At 41.9% G+C, this 23,349-nt stretch overlaps 1 protein-coding gene across 1 annotated transcript in view; it reads left to right on the top strand.

Moving 5' to 3' along the window:
* ACOT12 (acyl-CoA thioesterase 12) overlaps nucleotides 1-23,349 on the top strand; it is a 42,158-nt gene that overhangs the window by 14,427 nt on the left and 4,382 nt on the right. The window contains exons 5-14 of the mRNA XM_048850006.2: nucleotides 126-270; nucleotides 5,853-6,009; nucleotides 9,275-9,394; nucleotides 11,024-11,174; nucleotides 12,687-12,742; nucleotides 13,161-13,224; nucleotides 14,334-14,417; nucleotides 19,019-19,152; nucleotides 22,588-22,716; nucleotides 23,208-23,334. Coding sequence (XP_048705963.2) covers nucleotides 126-270; nucleotides 5,853-6,009; nucleotides 9,275-9,394; nucleotides 11,024-11,174; nucleotides 12,687-12,742; nucleotides 13,161-13,224; nucleotides 14,334-14,417; nucleotides 19,019-19,152; nucleotides 22,588-22,716; nucleotides 23,208-23,334 — 1,167 coding nt within the window. The remainder of the gene's footprint in view (nucleotides 1-125; nucleotides 271-5,852; nucleotides 6,010-9,274; nucleotides 9,395-11,023; nucleotides 11,175-12,686; nucleotides 12,743-13,160; nucleotides 13,225-14,333; nucleotides 14,418-19,018; nucleotides 19,153-22,587; nucleotides 22,717-23,207; nucleotides 23,335-23,349) is intronic.

Below are 23,349 nucleotides of genomic sequence, written 5' to 3'. Positions count from 1 at the left end.
ACTCAAGAATTCTAGAGAATGCTGATGCCAGTGTATTTTTTAAATGGCATTGGCTCAAAGTGCAGTTCAGAGCACACTTAGGTATGATTATACAGTCACATGAGAGCTTCTTTTCATTTGTGTAGGTATACTTAAAACCAGTGAAGCTTCTGTCTCCACAAGATCATCTGGAGCATAGTCTGGCTATTGAGAGAAGAAGAATTCGACTGGACCATGAACATGTCTTTGAGACCCTAATGCAAGAGAGTAATATGGAAGATTATCACTGTGGTCAGTAAAGCAGACACAACCAGTAATTATGGGCAAATAGAGGGGAGCCCAAGCGACCAATTCAGACTAGGGGCAAAACCATATAAAAACCCTGGAGGATAAGAATCCAGAGGCTAGCAAGGGGCTTGCCAGGTTTGTGAGGGTGTGGAGGACAACAACTCTCCATGATGGTTCTCTCTGTCCTTCTATCCTGCAGGATTCCAGGTATAAGGTTGCAGGATCAGGGCCCAAGTGTGAGTTGATCATTTCACATTTACTTTTCACTTAGGGTTTGCCTACATGGGGGGTTTAAAACTGGATCAAATTGAGTTAATCTGGTTTGAAAACCTTGCATACAGACGATGCAACCCATTACTGTGAACTAACTCTGCATTTATTGAGAACTCTTGCGAAGTGGACTAGTTAGATCTTTCGATCATGCACACGCAACTGCTGTGCACCACTTTTTTATGCCTCTTTGCTCATCGATCCCAGTATATCATTATTCTGGCAATACAACCACATAGCATTGCAGAAGTCCCACAGCATGCCTCACACATCTAGCTGCAGCTGTGCTGAGATCCTGGATCTCACAGCCACCTGGGGAGAAGTGTCAGTGCAGGAAGCTCTTGTGGTGTGCCACGGGAATAAGGACTTTGTGTGGACATTGCAAAGCAGATGTCCTAGAGGGGTCATGACTGGGACGCCAACCAGTGCTGGATAAAGAACAAGCAGCTCAGAAAAAAATGCATTGGAATGAGGAATAAGAGGAGACAATCTGTTAGAAGACATGTGACCTGACCATTTTTTGATGAACTGGACATGATTCTATACAGTTATAGTACAACCCATCCAAGATGCTGCCCACACTCTTCCTCCCCCCCACCAAGGATGACTGGCTCGACCCACTGGAGGCTGAGCTGGAGAATGCCCCCTGAGAGCCAGGATCTTTTTGTGTCTCAGGAACCTGATGATGAAGAGCTGGAAAGTAAGCTCCAGTCCTGCCTTGCTACAATGGACCCTTCCATTGGCTGAGCCCGAGTCCCATCCAAAAACCCAGGCTGGGACTGAAGAGTCAGATTCCCTGGAGGGAACTGCAGCATGTAAGCAGCTATCTTTACAATGTATTATTTATTATTATTGTTGGCTGATGTGAGCTAAGAGCCCCCGCCTTCCTCCCACCCTCTCTGTTCTGTTTCAAAATAGCACCCACCAGCATGGTGCAATCACAGAAGGTACCTGTCCCTCTCTGCTCCCCTCCAGTGGCAGATTCAAACACCGAAAGCATTCATTTGTGCGAAATTCAACATTTCATTGAAACAGGGCTTACAGGAAAAGAAATTTGGTTAGTTTTTGTAGTTTTCATGAGGTATAAATGCACACTGCATGCCTGGTGAAGGCACAAAAAGCACTATTCTTCACTGAAGTACAAATGCTCTGTAACATGAATTCTAGTTGACAGTCATTGCAGGACTCTATCTGTTTTTTCTACACTTTCTCCGTGTCTGTAGGGGAGTCATAGCAGAACTTAACACTGAGAAATATCTCACAGCTTAATGGTCAGACAGAAGGAATTACTATCCAGATCCCGCCCCCCCCCCATGAGCCTCCCTTTAAACCTCTAATTCCGAAGAGGAGCATATGGCACAAAAACAAAATTGCAAAAACAAACCTGGAACAAACCAATCACCCCATCCCTAAAAGCATGAAAGCAGACACAGTAGACTGAAATCCAAATGCATTCAGCACCTTCCAAATATTCACACAAGTTACCATCTCTGAGGTTCCCCCCAAAATGGGAAGAGTCTCAGCTGGAGATAAAGTCACATATACTGTACCTACTAAAAAAAGCTGTCATGACTTGTCTGTGACATGAACAATAAACAACTCTTTTTCCCCCCACTCCCAAAACCACAGCACCTTCAACTGCCAGATCATCAAGGACAGGGCTTCTGTGTACTGCTGACAGGATGGCCAACCTGAAGGAGAGAAAAAGGAAGACGTGGGACAAGATGTCAGAATGGCGGAATCATAGGGGAAAACCAGGCTGGCTAAGTGGTAGAGGCTGTACATGAGGACCCAGAAGAAGAAAGAAATGCAGCTTTCCCAGAAGATTGTGGCAATGGCCAAGGAAAGTGTGGCTGCATCCCAATCCACTCCACCCCACCACAAGCTAACATGGGCAGGCCTGTGACTCAGAACACAAACAGTAGGCTCACTGGCAACATTCCCCTCTGTATTTATGTTTTCTGTGGGACACCTTGCTGCTGCTCGAACATCTGAGCAAGTCTCCACTCCTTGGCCTCTCCCACCCAACATTAAGGCTTCCCCCCTTGCTCTCAGCAATATTGTGCAGAACACAACGTGCAGATATAATGGCTGGAACGTTTTTTCGCTGTTGCTTCCAACCTATTCCATAAACAGCACCATCTGCCTTTCAAAGGCCAAAGGCACACTTGACCACCATTCTGTATGGTGCTCCAATACCCCTTTCTGTTCGGAATTCTGCACTCTGGTGGGGGAGGCAAATGATAGGCACATGGGTTCCATCAGTTGCCCCAGTATAGCTTGGGAATGCCATGTGTGCAAAGCCACCAGTAATGTCCTGGGCCCTCCGCATCCTGAAGTTCTCTTGCTAGTGCTGGTCATCTCAGCTCTTCCGAACGACCCTCTCCCATCGATCCACACTGGTTTCCTGCATTCCAAATAGCACTGAATGCTTGTTGGTGATCCAGAAACTGGTCCTCTTGTTCCAACAGCTTGGCATCCTCCTATTCGTCTGCCTCATCCTGCTGCCACCACTGTAGATTATCCTGCTGCTGCCATAGAATATTCTCCTGCTCCCACATCATCCACATGGTGGTGAGACAGGTGAAGTCCAATGCAGAATTCATCTGGCTCTGAGTGCTGTAATACAGCCCAAGCAGCCTGTGCATATTGATGCCTGCCACCACAGTGGCTCAGAGCATTGGTGGTCTATGCTGGCTGACAGCAACTTTAAAATGGTGCGAGTCAATGGGCCAGAGATAGAGACAATACGGGATTTTTTTAAAAATGTGAACTAACATGGCTTCCCACAATTCACAGTGAAAACAATCCCAGGGCGCACAATGCTCAGCAGCAAAGCAAAGGACCGTGGGCTATCCCCAGAGAATGCTATGTTCTCAGTTCACAAAAAGTTGCTGCCATGTGTTCACACGGTGCAGATTGAAAACAGAACAGGCATTCTGTGGGCACACTGTTGGGATGACTTGAATACAGCGAGTTACCTGAGGCTCATAAAAGCACTTTGGCTTAAGCCCCTTGTGTAGAAATACCCTTACTTTGCAGGTTTAGGGGTTTTTTTTAAGGGTTTTATAGAATTCATTCATACTTCCAGCTGCATTTTGCAGTGGAGAAATAAAGTCCAATAGCACCAGTTAAGACACACATAGGAGGAGAAATCCATTTGGCTTGATGCCTATAACTTTCCAATAAATCAATAGGAACTATGTGCATGTGAGGAGATTGTTCTCAAGAAACAAGAAAAATTCTTCAGAGTGGTAATCTAAATCCTGGCAGGAAAAGTGCAGAGCATTCATGTGACCAAAAGAAAAATACTGAAAGCTTAACTGGTTTCTTTCTTCACCTAGATTTGCCTCTATTTCCCAGACTTATCTCTGTCCTGAAATGACATGAATCAAAGTCGCTGTATTCCCTTCCAAAAACATAAAATTATTCACAAGTGTTTAAGAAACTTTCTGGTATTTACAGTCTGAAGTACACATCTCTGTTTATGAACTTCAGTCACAAATAAATTATCTACAGGGAAAAACAACATCTATTATAAATATAATACTTGCGTTCACAATTTAATTGGGTTGTGTGGACTCAGGATGGACACTTTACATTGTCATGATGATACCTTTCTGGTAGGAAAACTGAGGCCACCAAAGAGCAATCAGAGAGTAGTAAGTTCAGTCTCCATGGCCCTAGCTGCGTTAGGGAAATTTTCTATATATTTTCTACAATTGGTCACAGCAGTTCAACATCTACAGTGACATATAAAAAGTAAAATAGGATAAAAAATGAGATTAGTATATGTGAAGATTGTTAGCTTCCAAATATATACAAAATACATCAAGCAAGAAAATGAAGTTTGTCTTCTGAATGCAAGTTATACAACTCCTTAAAAAGAAAAGGAGTACTTGTGGCACCTTAGAGTCTAACCAATTTATTTGAGCATAAGCTTTCGTTATGCTCAAATAAATTGGTTAGTCTCTAAGGTGCCACAAGTACTCCTTTTCTTTTTGCGAATACAGACTAACACGGCTGTTACTCTAAAACAACTCCTTAAGTAGATCCAAAGTGCAAGGTAATCAGCCATCCAAATGGTTATTTGATTATCGTAAACCACAGTTTACTAGGGCAGAAGCCAAAGACATAATTCGGGTCATATGAAATCCTGTGGTGCAGAAGTTGTTCCATGCTTGGAATGACTGACACATCTGATACTTGAAATTATTATATCAAGATGTAACTGAAAATACAAAGACTGTTTTTTTTTAAATTCAGAGCACCTTACAGTCAAGACCCTGATTCAGCAAGGTACTTAACACACATGTAACTTTAAGCAGTGACTTCAGTAAGACAACTCACATCCTTAAAGTTATGCATATGCTTGAGTATGTAGCTGACTTGAGACCTAAAAGAGTGTGATCTTTAAGTCCTCTCACACAAGACATTGGGGGGCCAAATTCATCCCTGATGTACCTTCATTGAGTTACACAAGGGTTCAGTTTATCCCTAGATTCTTAATTAGACCTTGTGTAATATGCATATTTATGAGTATGTTTACATACTGATGATGAAAATACACGTGTAAGTCCATTGCAATAGTTTCAGTAAGAGAATGCTACGGTTGTATGGTTAAACACTTGAAAGATGAATTGGCAATGTTACTGTTGTGCACACAACCCTACCTCTGCCCCCAGTGCATGGCTATTCACTATAATACAGTATTTAATGAACACACACTATTTCACAAGTAATACAGTACAACATGATACAATAATTTTCTACAGTCTTAAATCCACATGTTTTGCAATTTTTAGTACTGCAACTCATATCAAAAGTATATAATAAACTGTACTTACTTATAAAACACATTGCAGATTAAGTAGAGTAATAATGAAAATTTACTGGCATACATAGGTTGCCTACATTTTCAATTAGGAGAGCTGCATACCTGTCTGGGTCCCTGAATGTGTGCTTTTAACATAGCTTTTGTATGAAGGATAGATTCTCATCCCTCCTAACAGAATTTGATCTGCCCCCAGGGTGTTCTGTTTCTCTCCATTCTGCCCCCTTGTCAGACAAGAGGCTATGGTGCCCTTGCACCTTGGTAGAGCTTCAGGCTGTTGCTATTATCGAAAGAAGGAGCAGCCTTTTGGCTTCAGGCACTCCCTGGTGTGGGTTTCTTTCTCCCTACAATCATTTTTTAAAATTGTACCAAAAGCCGATAGATCCCTACAATGATGGGGAAAGGGTATATTCCCCTCTTGGGACAGCTAATAACTCTACTCACTTAACTATCCCATTAATGTAGTGTTACCATGTTTCAGATAATGTAAGCAATACAGAGGAAGATACTATTTCAACTGATCTAACCCATGTGCAGAGCATTGAACTTGTCCTGCCTCCTCATGCAAACCATCATGGAAATACATTTGGTGGCCAGATTATGGCATGGATGGAGACAGTAGCTACTATTTCAGCAAGGTACTTTTCTGTTTGATGTCGTCCTATATGATTCTGAAAAGACATGCTGTGTGGAAAATCAAAAGTACTCCAAATTCATCATTTTAATGTTAAGGGCATCACAGAGGTTAGTTACAAATGAGAAGTGAAAATAAAATGTATTGTGATCTCTCTTCCTGTTGAGGTTCAGGGGATGTCTACATATTTATATATAGGCTTTTCTATGGCACTCATTTCCAGAACATCTGAGTGCTTCACCACACTGCTGAGAAATATTGCTATCTCCTTTTTACAGATGGAGAACTGAGGGACAGAGAGATTATGTGATTTGCTTGAGGCTTCAAAGCAAGTCAATAGCAGAGCTAGAAATAGAATCCAGATCCTGATGGCTAGTGCAGTGCCTTGACCACAGGAATATCCTTCCATATATGGTCAAATCCTCTGGCCCAGCATCAATGAAATCTTAAAATGGAGAGGCTGCTCAAGGACAGTCTGCAGCCCCCATACATAGCAGAGATAAACTTGAGTGTGGCCAGTGGGTCTGAACAATATGAGAGCCACTACCAGGAGGTGTGGATGGGCACTGGCATGGGAATCAGTAGAACTGAGTTCTATTCTAGCCATTGACTCACTGTTTTATCTGGGGTGGGTCACTTACCTTCTCTGTCTCCCAGTTCCTACATCTGTAAAATGGGAGCAATAGTGCTTCCCCAGCATCCTTTGTGAAGTGCTTTGAGATCTACAGATGAAAGTGCAAAGTATTATTGCTACCCTTGTAGGTTCATTAGTGGCTGTGGCCCAATTGCGCAGCTGCTCTGCCTTCTGCCTCTAGGCTGGAGGGTTCCATCACCTCAGCCTTGACACTAGTCTCCCACACAAACAAAGCTTCTTTGTATGTGAGACCTGAATTTCTATCAGAATTCCTCTCACACACCACCTGACCTACTTCATTGCAGGAAGGCTAGCGATGTGTTCCTTTTTTACCTTAATAATTAAATGCCATTCCTTTTCCTTATTCATGTAATTTTGATTCATAGCCAGTTAGTTGTACCGATAAGAGATTCTCTTTAGTTCTTAGATAAACAGCTCATTTTATTAAAAATAGAAAACACGCTGATTTTACATCAGTGTGTAACTCCATTGACTTCAAAGGAATTACTCCTCATTTATGCCAGTGTACCCGAGACCCAGTCCAAAATATCAGGCCCTGTTTCCCTTTGATATATCAATACACAACTAACCTGAAAGCTAAAATAGTTTATTTGGAACTATGAATATTTAACATAATTTATCAGGTTGAAACTTTTAGGAATAATAGCTCATGGCAGAGACAATATTGGATGGAAAGAGAGCTTGTATTTTATGTTTGAGAAATAGCTGCCCTCGCTACAAACCTTTTATAAGGCAACAATTAGCTCTGACCTTTGTAGGTACCAGTTAGTGTTGCTATGGCCACAAGCTAAGATGGGGAAAGCAGGGGGTGGGGAAGAGAGAGGGAAAAAGCAATACTTGAAGAATAAATTTAAAACACCCACAGAAAGGTTTTTTCAAAAGGTTATTTCCCCTTTCTAAAAATTGTGACAGAAATTGAGCACCTTAAAGACAGTATTGCAGTAATTGAAAATCCGTTTGAAACAGGGCTGTCCTTTCTGATATTTTATATGACCAATAGAAGTATTCGGGGCTTTGTTTTTTTAGAAAAATAGAGCTTCATATTTAGGAAAAATCCCCCTTTAAAAAAATCACGTTCTTTCGTCCCGTTGGTATTTTTGGTAATATTGTATCTTTACTGTGAGTGTAGTAAATGAGATACCCATTTAGCATTTTAAATAGGAAGAGCAAATTATGTTTAATGAAATTACAAAGTCATTTAATGTATTAGCCTATTATAAAGATGCTCTATTCAATTAATTAGCAACAGATAATTGTGTGCATTTAACAATACTGGTACATTAGTTTACAGAGAGCGCAATTGAATTAAGAGCTGAGACTACTACAAAACTGTGTCATTTCTAGGCTAAAAATGTGTACGATGAAATTCTGTACTATATATGTCTGCTTTTCTCACTGAATTTGATGGGCGTCTCATGCACATTCATGAGGGCAGAATATGGCCCTTTAGAGTCAGGAAATAAATTGCATTGTTGTTATTATTTATCCTGCAGTAGCACCTAGAGGCCCCAATTGGGACTGGGGCTTAAGGCTGTGAAGAACAATAGAAAAGTCCCCCTACAAGAATTTACAAACTTAAAAATCATGATCCTGTAACTTAATCACAAGTGCAATTCTAAGTAATCCAGTGGGACTCCAAAGCTCCAATGGGACAACTCAGGTGTGCAAAGTAATGCATGTGATTAAGTGTTTTCAGGATCAGGGCCTAAATTGAGAAAAGAGATATTAGTGAGTGTAATAAACAACAGAAGGGTATGGGGGATGGAAGGATGAGGTAAACAACAATAATAAGAGAATTTATATTAAATTAATATACCTTTAAGTCTTGATTTTTAGAAGTTAGGCATGCAACTTTGGATTTCTGCATGGGCAGATGGCCAGTTGTACATCTAACTGGCTTTTTGCATGTTTAAAAACCCAGTTCTGAGACTCAACTTCAGTTGTTGCATGCAACTTTTAGAAAAAAGACGTATTTCTTTAGTGTCATTACAAAATAATGCAGGCTGTATTTGGGTGAATTTTTAATTAATGTTTCACATAATCATATACTGCACAAAACTATATTAATTTCTGATAAATGTGCAGAAACCATCAGAGGTAAAAAGGATGTATGGACTGAAGTTCTTACATAGATACATCGTCTTTGGCCCTGAGGAAGTTTCACTAACTCAAATAGGTCCCGATTGTGAACTCTTTACTCACACTGAACAATATCTTACTCCAAAAGTAGCCCTGTTTAAGTGAACGGAACTCTTTGAGAAGTAAGGTACTACTGAATGAATGAGAGTAAGGGGTTCATAATTTGGCCCAATATGAGGTTTATAACAAGGAGTGAGGATTAATTAGTTAAATGTTTGTAAAGTGCATTGCAAATGAAGCAGCACAATAGCAGTGGTATTATATTTTGAGACCCAAATTCTGTGCCATTATTTAGCTGAATGTGCTGTCATTTATGGGAAATCTAGGGATTAAATTAGGCTTGCATTGTGAACTTCTAATTTGTGCCGACCTCATTACTTTAAGTATGCCAAATAATCCTGGGCTGTACCAATACAGAAAAAAGAATTACAAGGCCATATATTCCATTTTGTGTCTCTCCTGCTTTCTCATTCAGCCGTCTCTGTCATTCATATCCCATCTTGAAATCAGTTGATATGTTTAAATTCCGGGGACCCTCCACTGTTGGCGATCGTCTTGTCTTCAAAGCAATAGTTAACAACACATTTCAGAAAAGGTAAAACTATCTATGTGCTTGTCTTACTGCCCCTCTATAGCACAATCCCTCCTGAATATTTCAGACTCAAGCCCTCACTGGGGTTTTCCTTATCAGGTTTTTGATGAAGAAATATTTTTAAAATAGCTCTGCTTTTCTCACTTCAAAAATAGTTTGAAGCTTGGTTTATTGTTTATTCAAATCTAAAAGATTATCCATACCCTCTAGTGATTGATATCCCAGTTCTGCAAACCTTAATTACAAGTGTAATGCTAAGCAGTCCAATGGAACTCCAAGTCTCCAATTGGACATTGTAGTCATTTGGACCCTGATCCTGGAGTATACTCCATGTGGGTACAGGGCTCTATCTGTGTGGAGCTTATTGCAGAGTCCAGGCCCTTGCAGCTGCTTCCTGGTTGCAAAACTCTTCTTTTGGAAGAAGGAGGAAGAAGGGGAGGGTGACTACATCTGGTGTTAAACCGAGCCAAATGCAGCCTGGAATAAATGGGTGCAGCTGCCATAGAAGCCTTTATACCAGTTGCGATTGGTTCTAAGTTGGGCAGAATATGAGTGTTAAGGAGCATTTATTTAGCACAATGAAAGGGCCTAATGCTTGAATTTCTGGAAGTCTGCTTTGTACCAATCCTGTGGCATAAAGCAGACTTAAACACAGTGGATCCTACCTTCTGAGGATCCCCCCATGGTGGGAGAAACCTCCAGTGACTTAAGGCCACTATAGAGGCTCCTACACCACGACCCCCTTTCTGAAACCTAGCAAAGAGTGTGTGTGGTTGCAATACCCCTTTTCCAGGGGGATCCCCAGCTACTGGAATGACTCCTTGCAGTCAGGCATAAGTAAATGACACCAGGGAAGTGACAGTTCCTTAGCCAGCCTGGGACGGGGAATATCAACGTCGCTTAAACCCATCTTTGCCCCCACTCCGACCCCTGGTCCTGTGATAAGCACTGCTCAGCCAGACCAGAGGCTGTGGCCTTAGAAGGTAGACGAAAGTGCCACAAGAAAAGCCACAGGACGGTATAAGGTTTCAGAGTGGTAGCTGTGTTAGCCTGTATCAGTAGTCCTTGTTTTTTTTAGGAGGGTATAAGTTACAGCAGTCCCTCCTCGAACGTCAGCTTATATTGTGCCATGTCAATATTTCTGGAGCAAATAGGGTCCTGGTGGCAATAGATGTAACTCCCACTGCTACTCTCTTCTATCCAGGGCTAAATTTGGTCCTCCCAGGACATCAGCTTGCTGTGAGTTACCCTTATCGTGCACATCTGAATGCCAAATCAGTGCAAGTTCGCTCCCACCCCCAAGTCTTCCCCCTCCGGCCCCCAGTTCCCACACTCTGCTCATCATTGGATATCTAAGCACCTACACTACTTTGCTACTTCAGTTCATTTTCTGCCTATTTTAGTCCTGACATTTATCTTACACCACCTTTTACATCACTGCTGAAATATGCCTCTGTGTCCAGATAGAAAACTAATTATTAATTGTTCATATGTCCAAAATACTCAGATTTCCATCACTGTTGTTCCCTGTACCCAAGAAGTATATAACAGCTCTAGTTATTATGTTTGTCTCATTGCTGCTTCTGTGTCATTCTGTCATGGTTAAATAATTCATTTAAACTCTTCTTTCAGTGTTGAGGTTGGCGTTCGTGTTGAGGCCTACAACTGTGAGGAGTGGACCATAGGCCAAGCGCGGCATATTAACAGTGCTTTTCTGATTTTTAATGCTGTAAATGACAAAGGAGAGCTCCTCATCTTCCCCAGAGTCAAACCCACTACAAAGGTCAGCTCTTTACATGAGAGAGAAAATGAATATAAAGATGGCTTATATAGTCCAACCCAAAAGTAATGCATATCACACAGCCAATCACTGTCAGACATTCCGGGGAAGTGAAGAGCTAAACAAGGTTATAAACTGAATTACTTTCTCTTCCTCCTCCTCAAGAGGATATTCTGAACTTGAGAATGCTTGTAGGGTAATTGAACAACTCCTTACTAGCCTGGGGATTTGTAAAGGAAGTTGCTGGAGTCAGGCACCCAAGTCCCACTGAATTTCAATGGGAGTTAGTGCCTAACTCCCTTTGGCTCCTTTGAACATTCCAGCCCAAGTACATGGATCCCTTAAAGTGGTTCGTTGAGCTTTTAAATCTTCATGAATATAAAACTTCTGTTTGAATAGTCTGCTATAGTCTTTTTTCTTTCTCACAGAATTCCATAAAGCACCAGGGCAGGAATAAAAGAGCTACTAAAATAGTGAATTAATGACTAGTAGGGTAATGACTTTGTGAGGAAATGAGGAGTCATATGCACTCCACGCTAGCCAATGCACTACCTTGAACATTAAACTCCATCTTGTTTCAAGAGGGAAAGCTGACTCTTACGTCAGCATTATCGCCACTCTTCTAAAAAATGCGATGGCTGCTGGCACCTTAACTTCAACTAGAGAAGCAATGCTTCAGCTAAGCAGCACCTCACAGGGCATTAACTCCAGTCCCTTTTTTCTAACAGGAACAGAGTACCAGCTCTGAAGCAGAAATAAAAAAAGAAGCTGCTTTCTACTGCAGTTGAAGAAGAAAAAATATGCAGACTAACAGACTAAAATAGAGGGTTAGGTGTGATATTTTCAAAAGCACCTAAGTCACACAGCACAAGTCCCGTTGACATTCAGTGGGATTTATGCTCCTAAATTACTTAGTTGCTTTTGAAATTTCTATTCTCAATGGAATAGCAATGGAAAAAAGTAGTGACTGAATAGTCAGTTTGAGGTGGTAATCAACCCTATTGTGCAGTACTCACTTCTAATTTTTCATAATGCACTGCCCTCTGTTCTCCAATGCAGACGTGCTAAAGCGGTATAGAAATCCCTCAAATATTGCTTTCCATGTTGAGCTCTGTGTAGAAAGTCCCTTGGATTAATATTTTATCTAAAAGGTGGCACTTTTGGCAAGTACAGAATGTTTAGCATTGTACTTCTTTATTGCTCTTGGGAAAAAGTCCATGTAATAACACTATGCTACTAGGATACTCCAGACTGGTAGTTAGATTATTTTTGCTATGTAACGGGATACATCACATTAAAAAAAATTGATCAAGTCCGTACCTAGGGAAATTCCATTGTAATTAGTGCAGTTATTTTGGGGCAGAGGGGTTTAAATAACATACTTTACATTTGGTATGTGACAGTGTCCCTTTTAATAAATAATCCTTAATTGTCTTTTATTTGCACAACATTATCAAAATAGAATGTATCATAATTCAATCAGATTATTTCTGTTTCATTTTGCTTCTTGTGAAGGATGGTTTGAGAAGATATCATGAAGCTATTGCACGCAGGAGAATTAGACTAACCAGGTATATATAAATTTCAAAGGTAACTTTCACAGTGGGGCAGAAGTGAATGGGGTTTTTTTTACATATACTGTGCTCATTATTTTAAGTCTTCTCAGATTAAATAGCTGTTGTCACTTAGCATTTCTGGACCTGATCCTGTTTGCCTAAGTCATGATGAAATCAATGGCTACTATTCATCTGAGTAAGTCAAGAAATATTTGGGCCCTCTTGTGTGTTCCCCATCCTTTTTTGGGAAAAAAAGAGGAGCTAATGCTTACTTAACTCACTGTGTTGTCGTGAGGATTAATTAATTAATATTTATAAAGCATTCAGAAGATGCTGAATACTATGTAAGTGGTTGTCATTGTACACTGAAGGAAGACAATGAATGCTATTTGTTTTTTTTTTTACCTCTTTGTGTACATAATATGTATTTCAGAAAATATATCCTCTCCAATAAGGAAGACACTCCTTCCTCTGATCTCTGGGATAGAAGCAACCAGGTAATACTTACATCATCTGAATTCATCCACATACATAGTCTTAGAGGTACATTTGGACATTCTGCATGTGTCAAAACAATGCTAAAGATCTGACCCAAACAGTTAGCATCTTAACTTGACTTGCTGTACCTAATGTCGGAAGAGTGGGTAAATGTATATAGTCTATGTGTAGCAATACTTACGCATAGTGGGGTGAACTAAGGATGGATTAGCAATACTGGCCCTGAATTTCCATGATTTTGTGTATTTATACAAATCCCTAGATTTATTTTATTGTGGAATGTTCTGTATGAAAGTTTTTTTTTAACCCCAGGAGCTCCTTGATGTTGTATTAGGTCCTTTTAATTAAATCTAAAAGTAAATAAATAATAATTGGAGATGTATAATGTGGGAAATTATTTGCCATTGACTACGACAGCACTGGAGTGTGTCACCATCAGAGTTTGAATTCTGTGGATGTAGAAATTTTTTTCTGCAGGAAAGTAAATATAAACAGACAGTAAATCTGAACAAACTGAATAATCCATTTTTTTTAAAGATGAAATTGAAACAAGTCTTTAAAGATTCTTGCACTGTATGATCTCTTTTTACCACTTCCAAATATCAGCTCCATCCTGGACATGTACCTATCCTGTTGTCAAACACAAGTAATAGGCATCCAGTCCAGATATCCACTCCTCTGATTACACCTTCTGTTTTCAAGCAGCTGCCAAAATATTTGCACAATCTAACAGCAGTGAAGAGGTTAATTTGCTAGCAGATTTTAATTACTTATAAGAAAACTGAAGTATACCATTAATTTAGTAGCCTCAGAGGTGAAGCGTATTGTCTCTCTGACAGTAGAGGGGTTTATTGCTTTATTTTATCCATCAAAGAAACCCAAATTAGTGTTTTTAATTAGGGTTCTTTTGCCATCGGCCATGTGAAAACACAATTCAGCTATTGAAAGTATTTAATTCAGAAACTACTGGACTGTGTTTTCTGGAAGAAGACCACTTAAGGGAAAAAATACATTTGCCTGGTTTGTGATTCTGGAGTAACTATGGTACAGAAATGAGATTCTCTTTTATATCAGCCCTTCATTTTTAATAGTATATCTTACATTTCAGGCATACTTGAGTTACAGCAATGTAGCCACCCTGACAGTCCTGGCAACAAAATGTGGATGGGAAATAACCAGCACTCTGGATAATGTAAGTCCAGAATTGTGGAAGAGTTGCATGCCAACTTCAGTAACATTAGGAGGGGCAGATCATGCTCACCTTTAGAACTGGGCAGACAACGTATATTCTGTTTCATGAATTATTTTGATATTTCAAAATTTGGTTTAGTTCTGATTAGGAAAGGAAAACAAAATTTTTGAAATTCTCTGTGAGTGGGAGGCAGCATCTCCTGCCTGGTGGTTAAAGGCCAAAGCAGCAGTTATGCCCAGTGGTTTGTCTCCAGTAGCGTCCTTGCCTACTGGGTACAGCTCATGGGTGGTGGCTCTGCCTCACTGGCTGTTGCTCCACTTCATGGATGCAGCTCACAGGAGGAGTAGGGAAACCCAGGACCTCCCATTCCACCGGGTTCTGACCCAGGGTTCTCAGAGGCTGTCCATCATACTGCATCCCAGCTACCTTCCGGGCTTCTGGCCCTGGTCCCAGTCTCTGGAAGCGGCAGCTCCCCCCCCATTCCCTGGCTTGGTGGAGGAATTAGGTCACATCCTGCCCTGGAGATCCCAGAGCACATCCTTCTCCCTGGCTTGCCAGCATCAGAGTGAACTGTCTGGCAGTCTTTTAAACCCCGACTCCAACCTGAGCATGTTCATCACAGGCGGAGGGGTGGGGCCCCTGAGCCCAGAGTTGCTTCTTAACCCCCTCCTGTCCAAGGGGTTGATACACCTTGTCACATTCTCCAAGAAAAAGGAATGAAACCCTAGCTTCATGAATTAAATCTCATCTGGCAGGCAGCCCTGGAGGCATGAATCCTGAAAGCTGTGGGCTCCCCAAATCTGAGGCAGTCCAAGTGGCAGGCTGCTCCAGAACTCTGGACCCTGAAAGCCCTGGGCTTCCCAAATCCAAAGCAGTCTATGTGGTACCCCAGGCCCATAAACCATGCTATTTCTGCAACAATTAGTCTTCTAAAAGAAACACATGAAATATTTTACAACCATGCACCAGAGGTAAAGCTTCCATTTCAATTTGGGCATAGTGGCATTCTGTTTTTGTAAGAGCCCTGGATGCATATGCCTCCAGTCTCCAATGCTCATCATATCTTTGTAGCAACACAGCCCCTATCCCTTCTTTGGAGGCATCAGTGGACAATTAGGTCTGCCTCTTGCTGTCAAAATACCTTAGAATGGGTTTTCTGAATCACTTGTTTTAAATCACCAAACTCTTTGTCCAGGTTAGCATCCTATGTCCGCTGGTTATTCTTTTGCATGACTGCACAGAGGTTGCTGGTTTCTGCAGCCAAATTAGGTTTAAATTTACCAAAAAAATTAGCCATTCCTATGAACCTCTGTAATCCCTCCTTGTTTTCTGGATGTAGCATATTTGTTATATCTTGTGTTCTGGTAAGATCAATATATCTCCCTTATTCAGTTAACCTTTTTCCTAAATAGGTTAATTTCTCTGAGCCTGAATTTACATTTTTGCTTATTTAGCTTCAGGCTTTCTGCTCTAGTCCTGTCCAAAGCTCTCTGTAACCTGTAATTCTGATTCTCTATTGTGCTGCTTTCTGTGCCTTCAGTTCCCTCAAATATTTGCTGCACATTTCTATGAAAGACTTCTGGAGCAGATTTTAGACCAAAAGGTAATCTGAGTAAGCAATATCTTCCATATAGCACTCCTCTCATGTAAGGGAATCTGCTAAAATCCAGGCAATGCATCTAAAGTAATAAAATACTTTTACGCCAGTCATATCTTTTACCTTCACTTTTGGTACACACATACATCTAGTAGGAATGAGTTCCCCATTATAAACTTTCAATTTAACCTGTTTGCTCACCATTTTTTTTCATGTTTTTTTCTTTAACTTTTTAAAACTAATATCTGAAACAACATTTACCAGAGCACCAGTGTCAAAATATAAGAGTCCCATTAGTCTATAAGGAAACTGTCCATTCATCTGTTCCTCTTAAGATACAGCTCCTAGATCAGTAGTTTTTAATCTTTTTTCATTTGTGGACACCTACAAAATTTCAAATGGACGTGCAGACCCCTTTGGAAACCTTAAACATAGTCTGTGGATCCCCATGAGTCCACGGACCACAGGTTGAAAACCACTGTCCCAGATAAAACTCCTTTTTCTGTTGGTTTCAGAGTAGCAGCCGTGTTAGTCTGCATTCACAAAAAGAAAAGGAGTACTTGTGGCACCTTAGAGACTAACAAATTTATAGTCTCTAAGGTGCCACAAGTACTCCTTTTCTTTTTCTGTTGCTGTCCCTGCTCTCTTCCTGGATTACTGCAGCAGCATGCATGCTTTCCTCTTCTGCAGCTGTTCATACTAGTTGCAGACTTTGGCAAAAGGATTGTATTTCTTACAAATATTGCAGTTCTTCCCAAAAGCTGGGCATTGTTGAAGTCTGTTTTTGTCCACACCTTGTGCAGTCCTTGAAGATTTCCCTTGCAAACTCTCATGCTTTGCTTTTTTCAGGCTTCTCTGTGTTTTTTGTTCTGTACTGACTTATTGATCGCCAGTTTTTTCTCTTTTGTCACTCTATCCAGAGTGGCAGTGTCCTCTTTTCCTTCCATTGTTATTATTCTGTTTTGAGTGATTGCTGCTGCCTGACACAGTCTTTATCCAAAGTTAGCTCTGTGTCATCCAACACTCTTCTTTCAGCTTTGGATCTTTGTTTCCAATTACAATTCGATCCCTTATAACAATCTGTTAACTGTCCATTGTTGCAGGTTGAGCTCATTAGCTTCAGTTCTGTTAGGAACTCTTCAAAGGACACTCCTTTCAGTTTGTCTTCTTAGGTGAAACTTATACTGTACCTGTCAAATGTTTCACTCTTTTAAGGTATACAATATTCTTCAAATGTCTGCCTGATTTAGTTGCATGCTATAAAAGACATCCACTGCCTCAAGTCCTGAAATATTTAAGGAGCTTGCTGATTTCTGCTGGTCTTCTTTCTCACCAGAGCCAGCTGCTTGCATTTATATATCAAACCTCTGTTTGAATCCTTTCCAGGAGTCTGCTGAATTACCTGAGAGTTTCAATGCCTTGGGGGCTTTTAGTTGGTTCCTCTCCAATATGACTCCTTTACTTCTTCATCGCAGTCCTCTTTTCTCTGGGTTGTCTACACTATGCAGCTTTTAGCCACAAGGCTATGTCAACACAGCCTTGTGGCTAAAAGTCAGCGTGTGTGAACGCTGTCTGTTGGTATTTTGTCAGCACTTTTGCCAACAAAATACTTCCAGCCCCGCGTCGGCAAATCTTTTGTCTTTCGCGGTGGGAGGGGGGGAGGGTTTAAGTGTGAAAGACAAAAGTTTTTTCAACAATGTCGCAGTGTAGACAACTCCTTAGTCTTCTCTTGTACCCAGCTGGTACCATGTATCGTCTTGTGAATTCATAAGGAGAAATTCTAAGATTCTAAGAATTAAAGAATTAAAAACTGGGTTACCTAAGGTAAAGGAGAACCATGAGCTCCTAGCTGTGTGTCTGGTGAAGCTGCCACTAGACTGCCTCCAACCCATTCTCACTGACCCCAGTCTATTTCCCTCTAACATGTGCTCTGCTCTTAAAGGCACAGTACATACTCCTAACAGTAAACATTTAGTCTGAGTACTTCTTCTGCCTGGCTTCTCTAAGAACTTTTCCACATGGACACTTAGAGCTGGGGTATGAATCTACAGTACACTGCCTGCTGCGTACTCAGTCTCTGTGTGGAGAGCTCTAATACAAACCCAGAGTAACATGTATATTTAAAGAAAAACAAAAGCAAAACCTTACTGGAACAAAATACTCCATTGCACACACAGTTCTCCTCCTGCAGAGAAGATGAGAGAGAGAACAAACAATACATTAGTCATGTGGTTTTAGTCATGTGGCTTCATACACTACTGAAAGGTGCTCAGGTATTCCCCCCACCCCCATCTCTTCCTCAATATTTACAATATTTTTACCAGCTCAAGGCCCAGGATGGACAAGATGGAATTCTGGGCCAACAACAGCTTTTCGATATATAGAAATGTCATGACTTTTAAGTCTAATATTCTAGGTCCCTGCACTTGGGTGGAGCACAGGGGATTTTTGAGGGGGCCCAGGATTTGGCCGTTTGTTTTGAAGAGGTGGCCTGAGCATCTGGGGACCTTAATGAAGAGGCTTTTTTTCTGTACCAGAAAAGGGTGTCCTAGTGTTTGTGGAAATCACACAGGAATTGGGCTCGTCACACACCCTGGGCCGTGTACAGTTGGCTTGGGTTCAGCAGTAGAGAAATACCAAAAAAAAAAAAAAAAACCAACTCTTAAAACTTTTGTGAAACAGTTTTTCAATACTATAACTGGCTTATACAGACTATACCAGTGGTTCTCAAACTTTTGTACTGGTGACCCCTTTTACATAGCAAGCCTCTGAGTGCAACTCGGATGAAGTGAGCTGTAGCTCACGAAAGCTTATGCTCAAATAAATTGGTTAGTCTCTAAGGTGCCACTAGTACTCCTTTTCTTTTTTTAATCTTAAATACTCAACTGCATCTCACTGCCTGTCAGACATATGTTGCATGTTCTCTTGACAAGTGAAAAGCTGGTGAAGTTGTCCATTTATGTTCTTCATTCTGTATTTTTTTAATGCTGTTCATTTGTTTCAGATAAAAATATTCACACAGGAGGAGAGTGATATCTTGTTTGTCAAGGTAGAAATGCAAGTGAGGATACCATCAAATCTAGCTTTCTTCCTTTTATCTGACTTCAGACTCCGCAGGCAATGGGACAAACATTACTTGTAAGAGCAGCTCAAGATTTTTTTTCTAGCACTATTTCACTCTGCTGTTAACTAAACTTTTCAGATGCTATCACTTGTGATGTAGATACCTTTCTTCTGGATTCAAATTGGGATTGCCATGAATTGACAAGAGAGGGGGCTGCGCCATAGGTTTTCTTGTATGAGAGTGAGCAAGTTTCCATGCCCTAAACATGGGGCATAGTGAAGGGTTCAACTTTAATCATATAGTGTATATTCACAGTGCGAGAAGCAAGGCAGAGCAGCTCACTCAGTCCTAGTCTGCTCTAATTGAACATGTTTATGCGGTGTGACCAATTCACAGTGTGCCCCAGCTGAATGTAATGTCAGAGTCAGGAAACTCATAGTCATCGCCTCCTAAATGCCAAAGAAGTTTTATGGTTTTTTAGAGTCATTGCTAACTCAAATAAACTCTGTGAGCTGTTTATTTTCTTAATATCCCTCACAGAGAATAGAATAGGAAATAGTGGGAGATGATATAAAACAGGTGGATGTGGTACCATTTTAATTAGGTGTATACATGCACTTAAGGAAAAAGAGAGGCTTTTCCAGTGATTCATTGTATCTTTAAAGGTTTTTATCGGAGGATAAATGTTTTGATTATGTTCCGAGTGGTGCTTCGAGGAGATTTTCAGGCCCAACAAAGAGGAAAGTCTGAAGAAAAATTAAAGGCATATGTGGCAATATATCTAGAGCTTTGGATTTCTTATAACTAATATATAGCCTCGAGAACTGACCAAAATGATCTATTGGCTCCACAGTGCTCAGGCGTTAGGAGTAGAAATAAAGCAAAAAATATTGTCTGCATAAAAAGCACGGTTGAGGATTTACTCCTGAGGGAATTCTGTGCTAAAAAATTAAAAATTCTGCACACAATATTTTAAAATTCTGCAAAATTCTGTAAATTTTATTTGTCATTATATAAATGTGGCTCCAGCATGGCAGTGCGGAGCAGAGCACACTGGCTGCATTGAGGTGGGAGATCACCCTGAAGCTCCCATGTCCCCCCATACAGGGACTTGGCAGTGAGGCCGCACCTGACCCTGACATAGTGCAAGGGCTAGGCCTGCCCCAGAAACACCCCGGGGCCCTGCCTCTCTGCCCCAGGTACATCTGGTGTGAGTGGGCAGGCTCAGCACAGCAGGATCCAAGTGTGGAGGGGCTTAGTGTGGAGGGATCCAGGTGTGTGGGTGAGAGGTTTCTGTGTGGGGCAATCTGGGTAGGAGTGGCTCAGTGGGAGATTTGAATCACAGGGGCTCGTTGTGGGGTTCCGGGTGCAGGGGCAATGGGCCTCTGCACGGCACCCAGGTGAATGTGGTTGGAGCTCAGGAGAGGGGATCTGGGACTTGGTGAGGGGTGTGTGGGTGGAGGGCTCAGTGTGGGGGTCCAGGAGCTGGGGGGCTGGGGTGGGGGTCCAGGTGCAGCTGGTTGGGGCTCAGTGGGGTGGAGGTCCAGGTGTAGGGGGCTCTTTGGTGGGATAGGGCTTGTCAAGGTGAGGGTTTGATGGGCCTGCTTAACGGGGGAGCCCCAGCTGCTGCCGAGGAGCTGCCGCATGCTGGGCTCCTGCTTCCCCTGCAATTCCCCTATCCCCTTTTCTTCTCTATCTGCCTCCCCTTATGCCCACATTCCCCTTCTCCTGCCCTATTCCACCCCATTGCTTCCCCACTGCCTCTTCCCCCTACCCCCTCAGGCCCCCTCATTTCTCTCCTCCCCCCCTTACCTAGCCCCATCGTGGGCACTCCCTGTTGCACAGAAAACAGGAAGGCTCCCAGCACACAGAAGGGGAGCATAACTGGCACTAGGACCCAGGTGGCACTAGGACCCAGGAGGCAGCGTTCAGCTGCAGAGTCAACGGAGCCAATATGCAGCCTCCTTCAGCTGGACAGCGCTGCACTTGCAAAAATGAGGGGTGGGGGGGGGGAGAGTGCCCCCCCATGCCGCCCAAAAACTGTACCCATGGTCGCGCTCCCTCCACTCCCCCATGGCGTCCCTTTATTTCCCTGCCATTTTCTGCAGGGGAGCACAGGAATTCTGCGGGGGGTAGGGGAGCATTTTCTGCAGGCGCGCAGTCAGGCAGGATCCCCCCAGGAGTGAGGATAATGTTTTTATATTGAATAGGTTGACATTAAAGGTAAATTGCTAAGGTAAGTGGCTAGTGGCTCTAAGAAGAGAGCAAGTAAGGATACCCTGGCAGGGGGCTATTCCTAAACAGTGCCCTCGGCAACTTTGATTGAAAATCAGTACAGACACTTCAGGATGAGAGTATAACATTTTGAACCACTGGAGGAATACATCATCTGATCCAAATTTATGCAAAACATCAAAGAGAATGTTCCAAGATGCTCTCTCACATGCTCTTTCTACATCTAAAAAGCGGGAACTAGATTCAAGTGTTGAGTGCCTGGAGGCCCACAGAGCTCCAGAGACATAGCAGGCAGCATTGCAGGTAGCGGGGCTGTTCTTCAGAGAGCCCGTTTGATTTTGGCCCACAAGTTTCAGGAGAAAATGTTCTAGTCTGGCATGCAGTCTTTCAGCTGGTGGTTTAAGAGCCTCATTAATGAGGGAAATAGATGTGTAAGGGGAGCACTCCCCTGCGTCTTTGCTTTTCCCATGTATGTTAAGCTAAGGCAGGTGGCAAGGTGGGTGATGTAAATATTTTTTTTATTGGACCAGCTTCTGTTGGTGAGAGAGAGAGAGAGACAAGCTTTCGAGCTTACACAGAGCTCTTCTTCAGGGCTGGGAAATGGCCTCAGAGTTTCACAGCTAAATACAAGGTGGAACAGATTGTTTAGCATCAGTAGTTGACATATTTCAAGGGACAAGTCAAGGTAAAGTGGCCTGTGAACACCCCTCCAGTCACAGGGGCAAAAGGAAGATGGTGGGGAAAGGCAACTGGGCGGGCAGCTGATTGTTAGTGAGTTACAGAGTGATGTAATCAGCCATAAAGCCAGTGATACTGGGGAACATTTAGATACCTAGAAAATAGTACTGAATGCAGTTTGATGCTTTTCCACAGAGGACAATATGTGAGAGTTGCTTGTACTGCTTTGCTCCAACACCAGCTGGTCCTGGAGCTTAACTTGATTTTTTTTTTAGCGCATCAAGGGCAGAGCCATAGGTGAGACATTGCAAAGAAGAAGGCTCTTTCGCTCTGTTTCATTACACCCCAATTCTTTGAGAACTTGGTGTTGGTCCACCTTTTGCAGAAAAGTAACATTATTTGTGGCACAAGCCCAACTGAACTGCAAATTAGTTTCCAGCCTAGTTTTAACACTCTCCGAGTAATCCGAAGAAAAACTGAAGAGCCTACATTAAAATGGTAAGGTGTTCTTTCTGATGCAGTGTTTTTAAAGAGAGCTTATTGCACACTTCAGGTGCTGAACTGTCCTGACTATGGCATGTTAAATGTACTTGCAGAACTTGTGAGGTTGTAGAGAATGTGAATGAAGATGAGAAGATATACTACATTACATCGCCATCAGTGAAAGGAGATAAACCCAAAGATTTTGTAGTTCTTGTGTCTCGAAGACAGCCCTGTAAGACTGGGTGAGTAAGTGAATTTCAAGCTTAGCTGGTGCTAAACCTTTGGAGCTATAACTCTTGATTACCATGCATATCTAGAAGTCGGATCCCAGAATAATGAATGTAGTAAAGATATTATTGCAGCCCATTAAGAATTTGGATGGACTACTGTTTTGGACCATCATCCTTATGATCTTCACCTGGCACTGTTTGTCAGTGGTCTTAATGAGCAATCTGAGGATTCACTGCAACCCCTTTTCATACACTTGCTGGTTAGACACAGTAGGGGCGAGCTCGCCCTCTTATATGCTTGCGACGCCAAATCACACTTAGGGTTCTCATTTCTTACATGGGCCAGCTGTGGTTGAAACTTTAATTTGTTTAATGTTTTCATAGAAAATGTTATAGTTATTTATATGGTTTAAAGATAGTAAACTACATTTAATGTAGTTCAAGTTACTCATATGTATTTTTTTACAGCTTGTTGAAGAGACTCTTGGGTTTTTTCCCTACAGGGACCCTTACATAATAGCTGTGAGGTCAGTTACCCTGACATCTGTGCCACCTTCTCCAAACTATCGTAGAAATGAAATCCTATGTGCAGGATTCCTGATCCATAGTGATGGCAAAGACTCCTGTATGGTAAGCAGCTTTACA

This window comes from Caretta caretta, chromosome 5, assembly GCF_965140235.1.
Source record: "Caretta caretta isolate rCarCar2 chromosome 5, rCarCar1.hap1, whole genome shotgun sequence".
In the NCBI taxonomy this organism is placed as follows: Eukaryota; Metazoa; Chordata; order Testudines; family Cheloniidae; genus Caretta; species Caretta caretta.
This window is presented reverse-complemented; position numbering and strand designations above follow the sequence as displayed.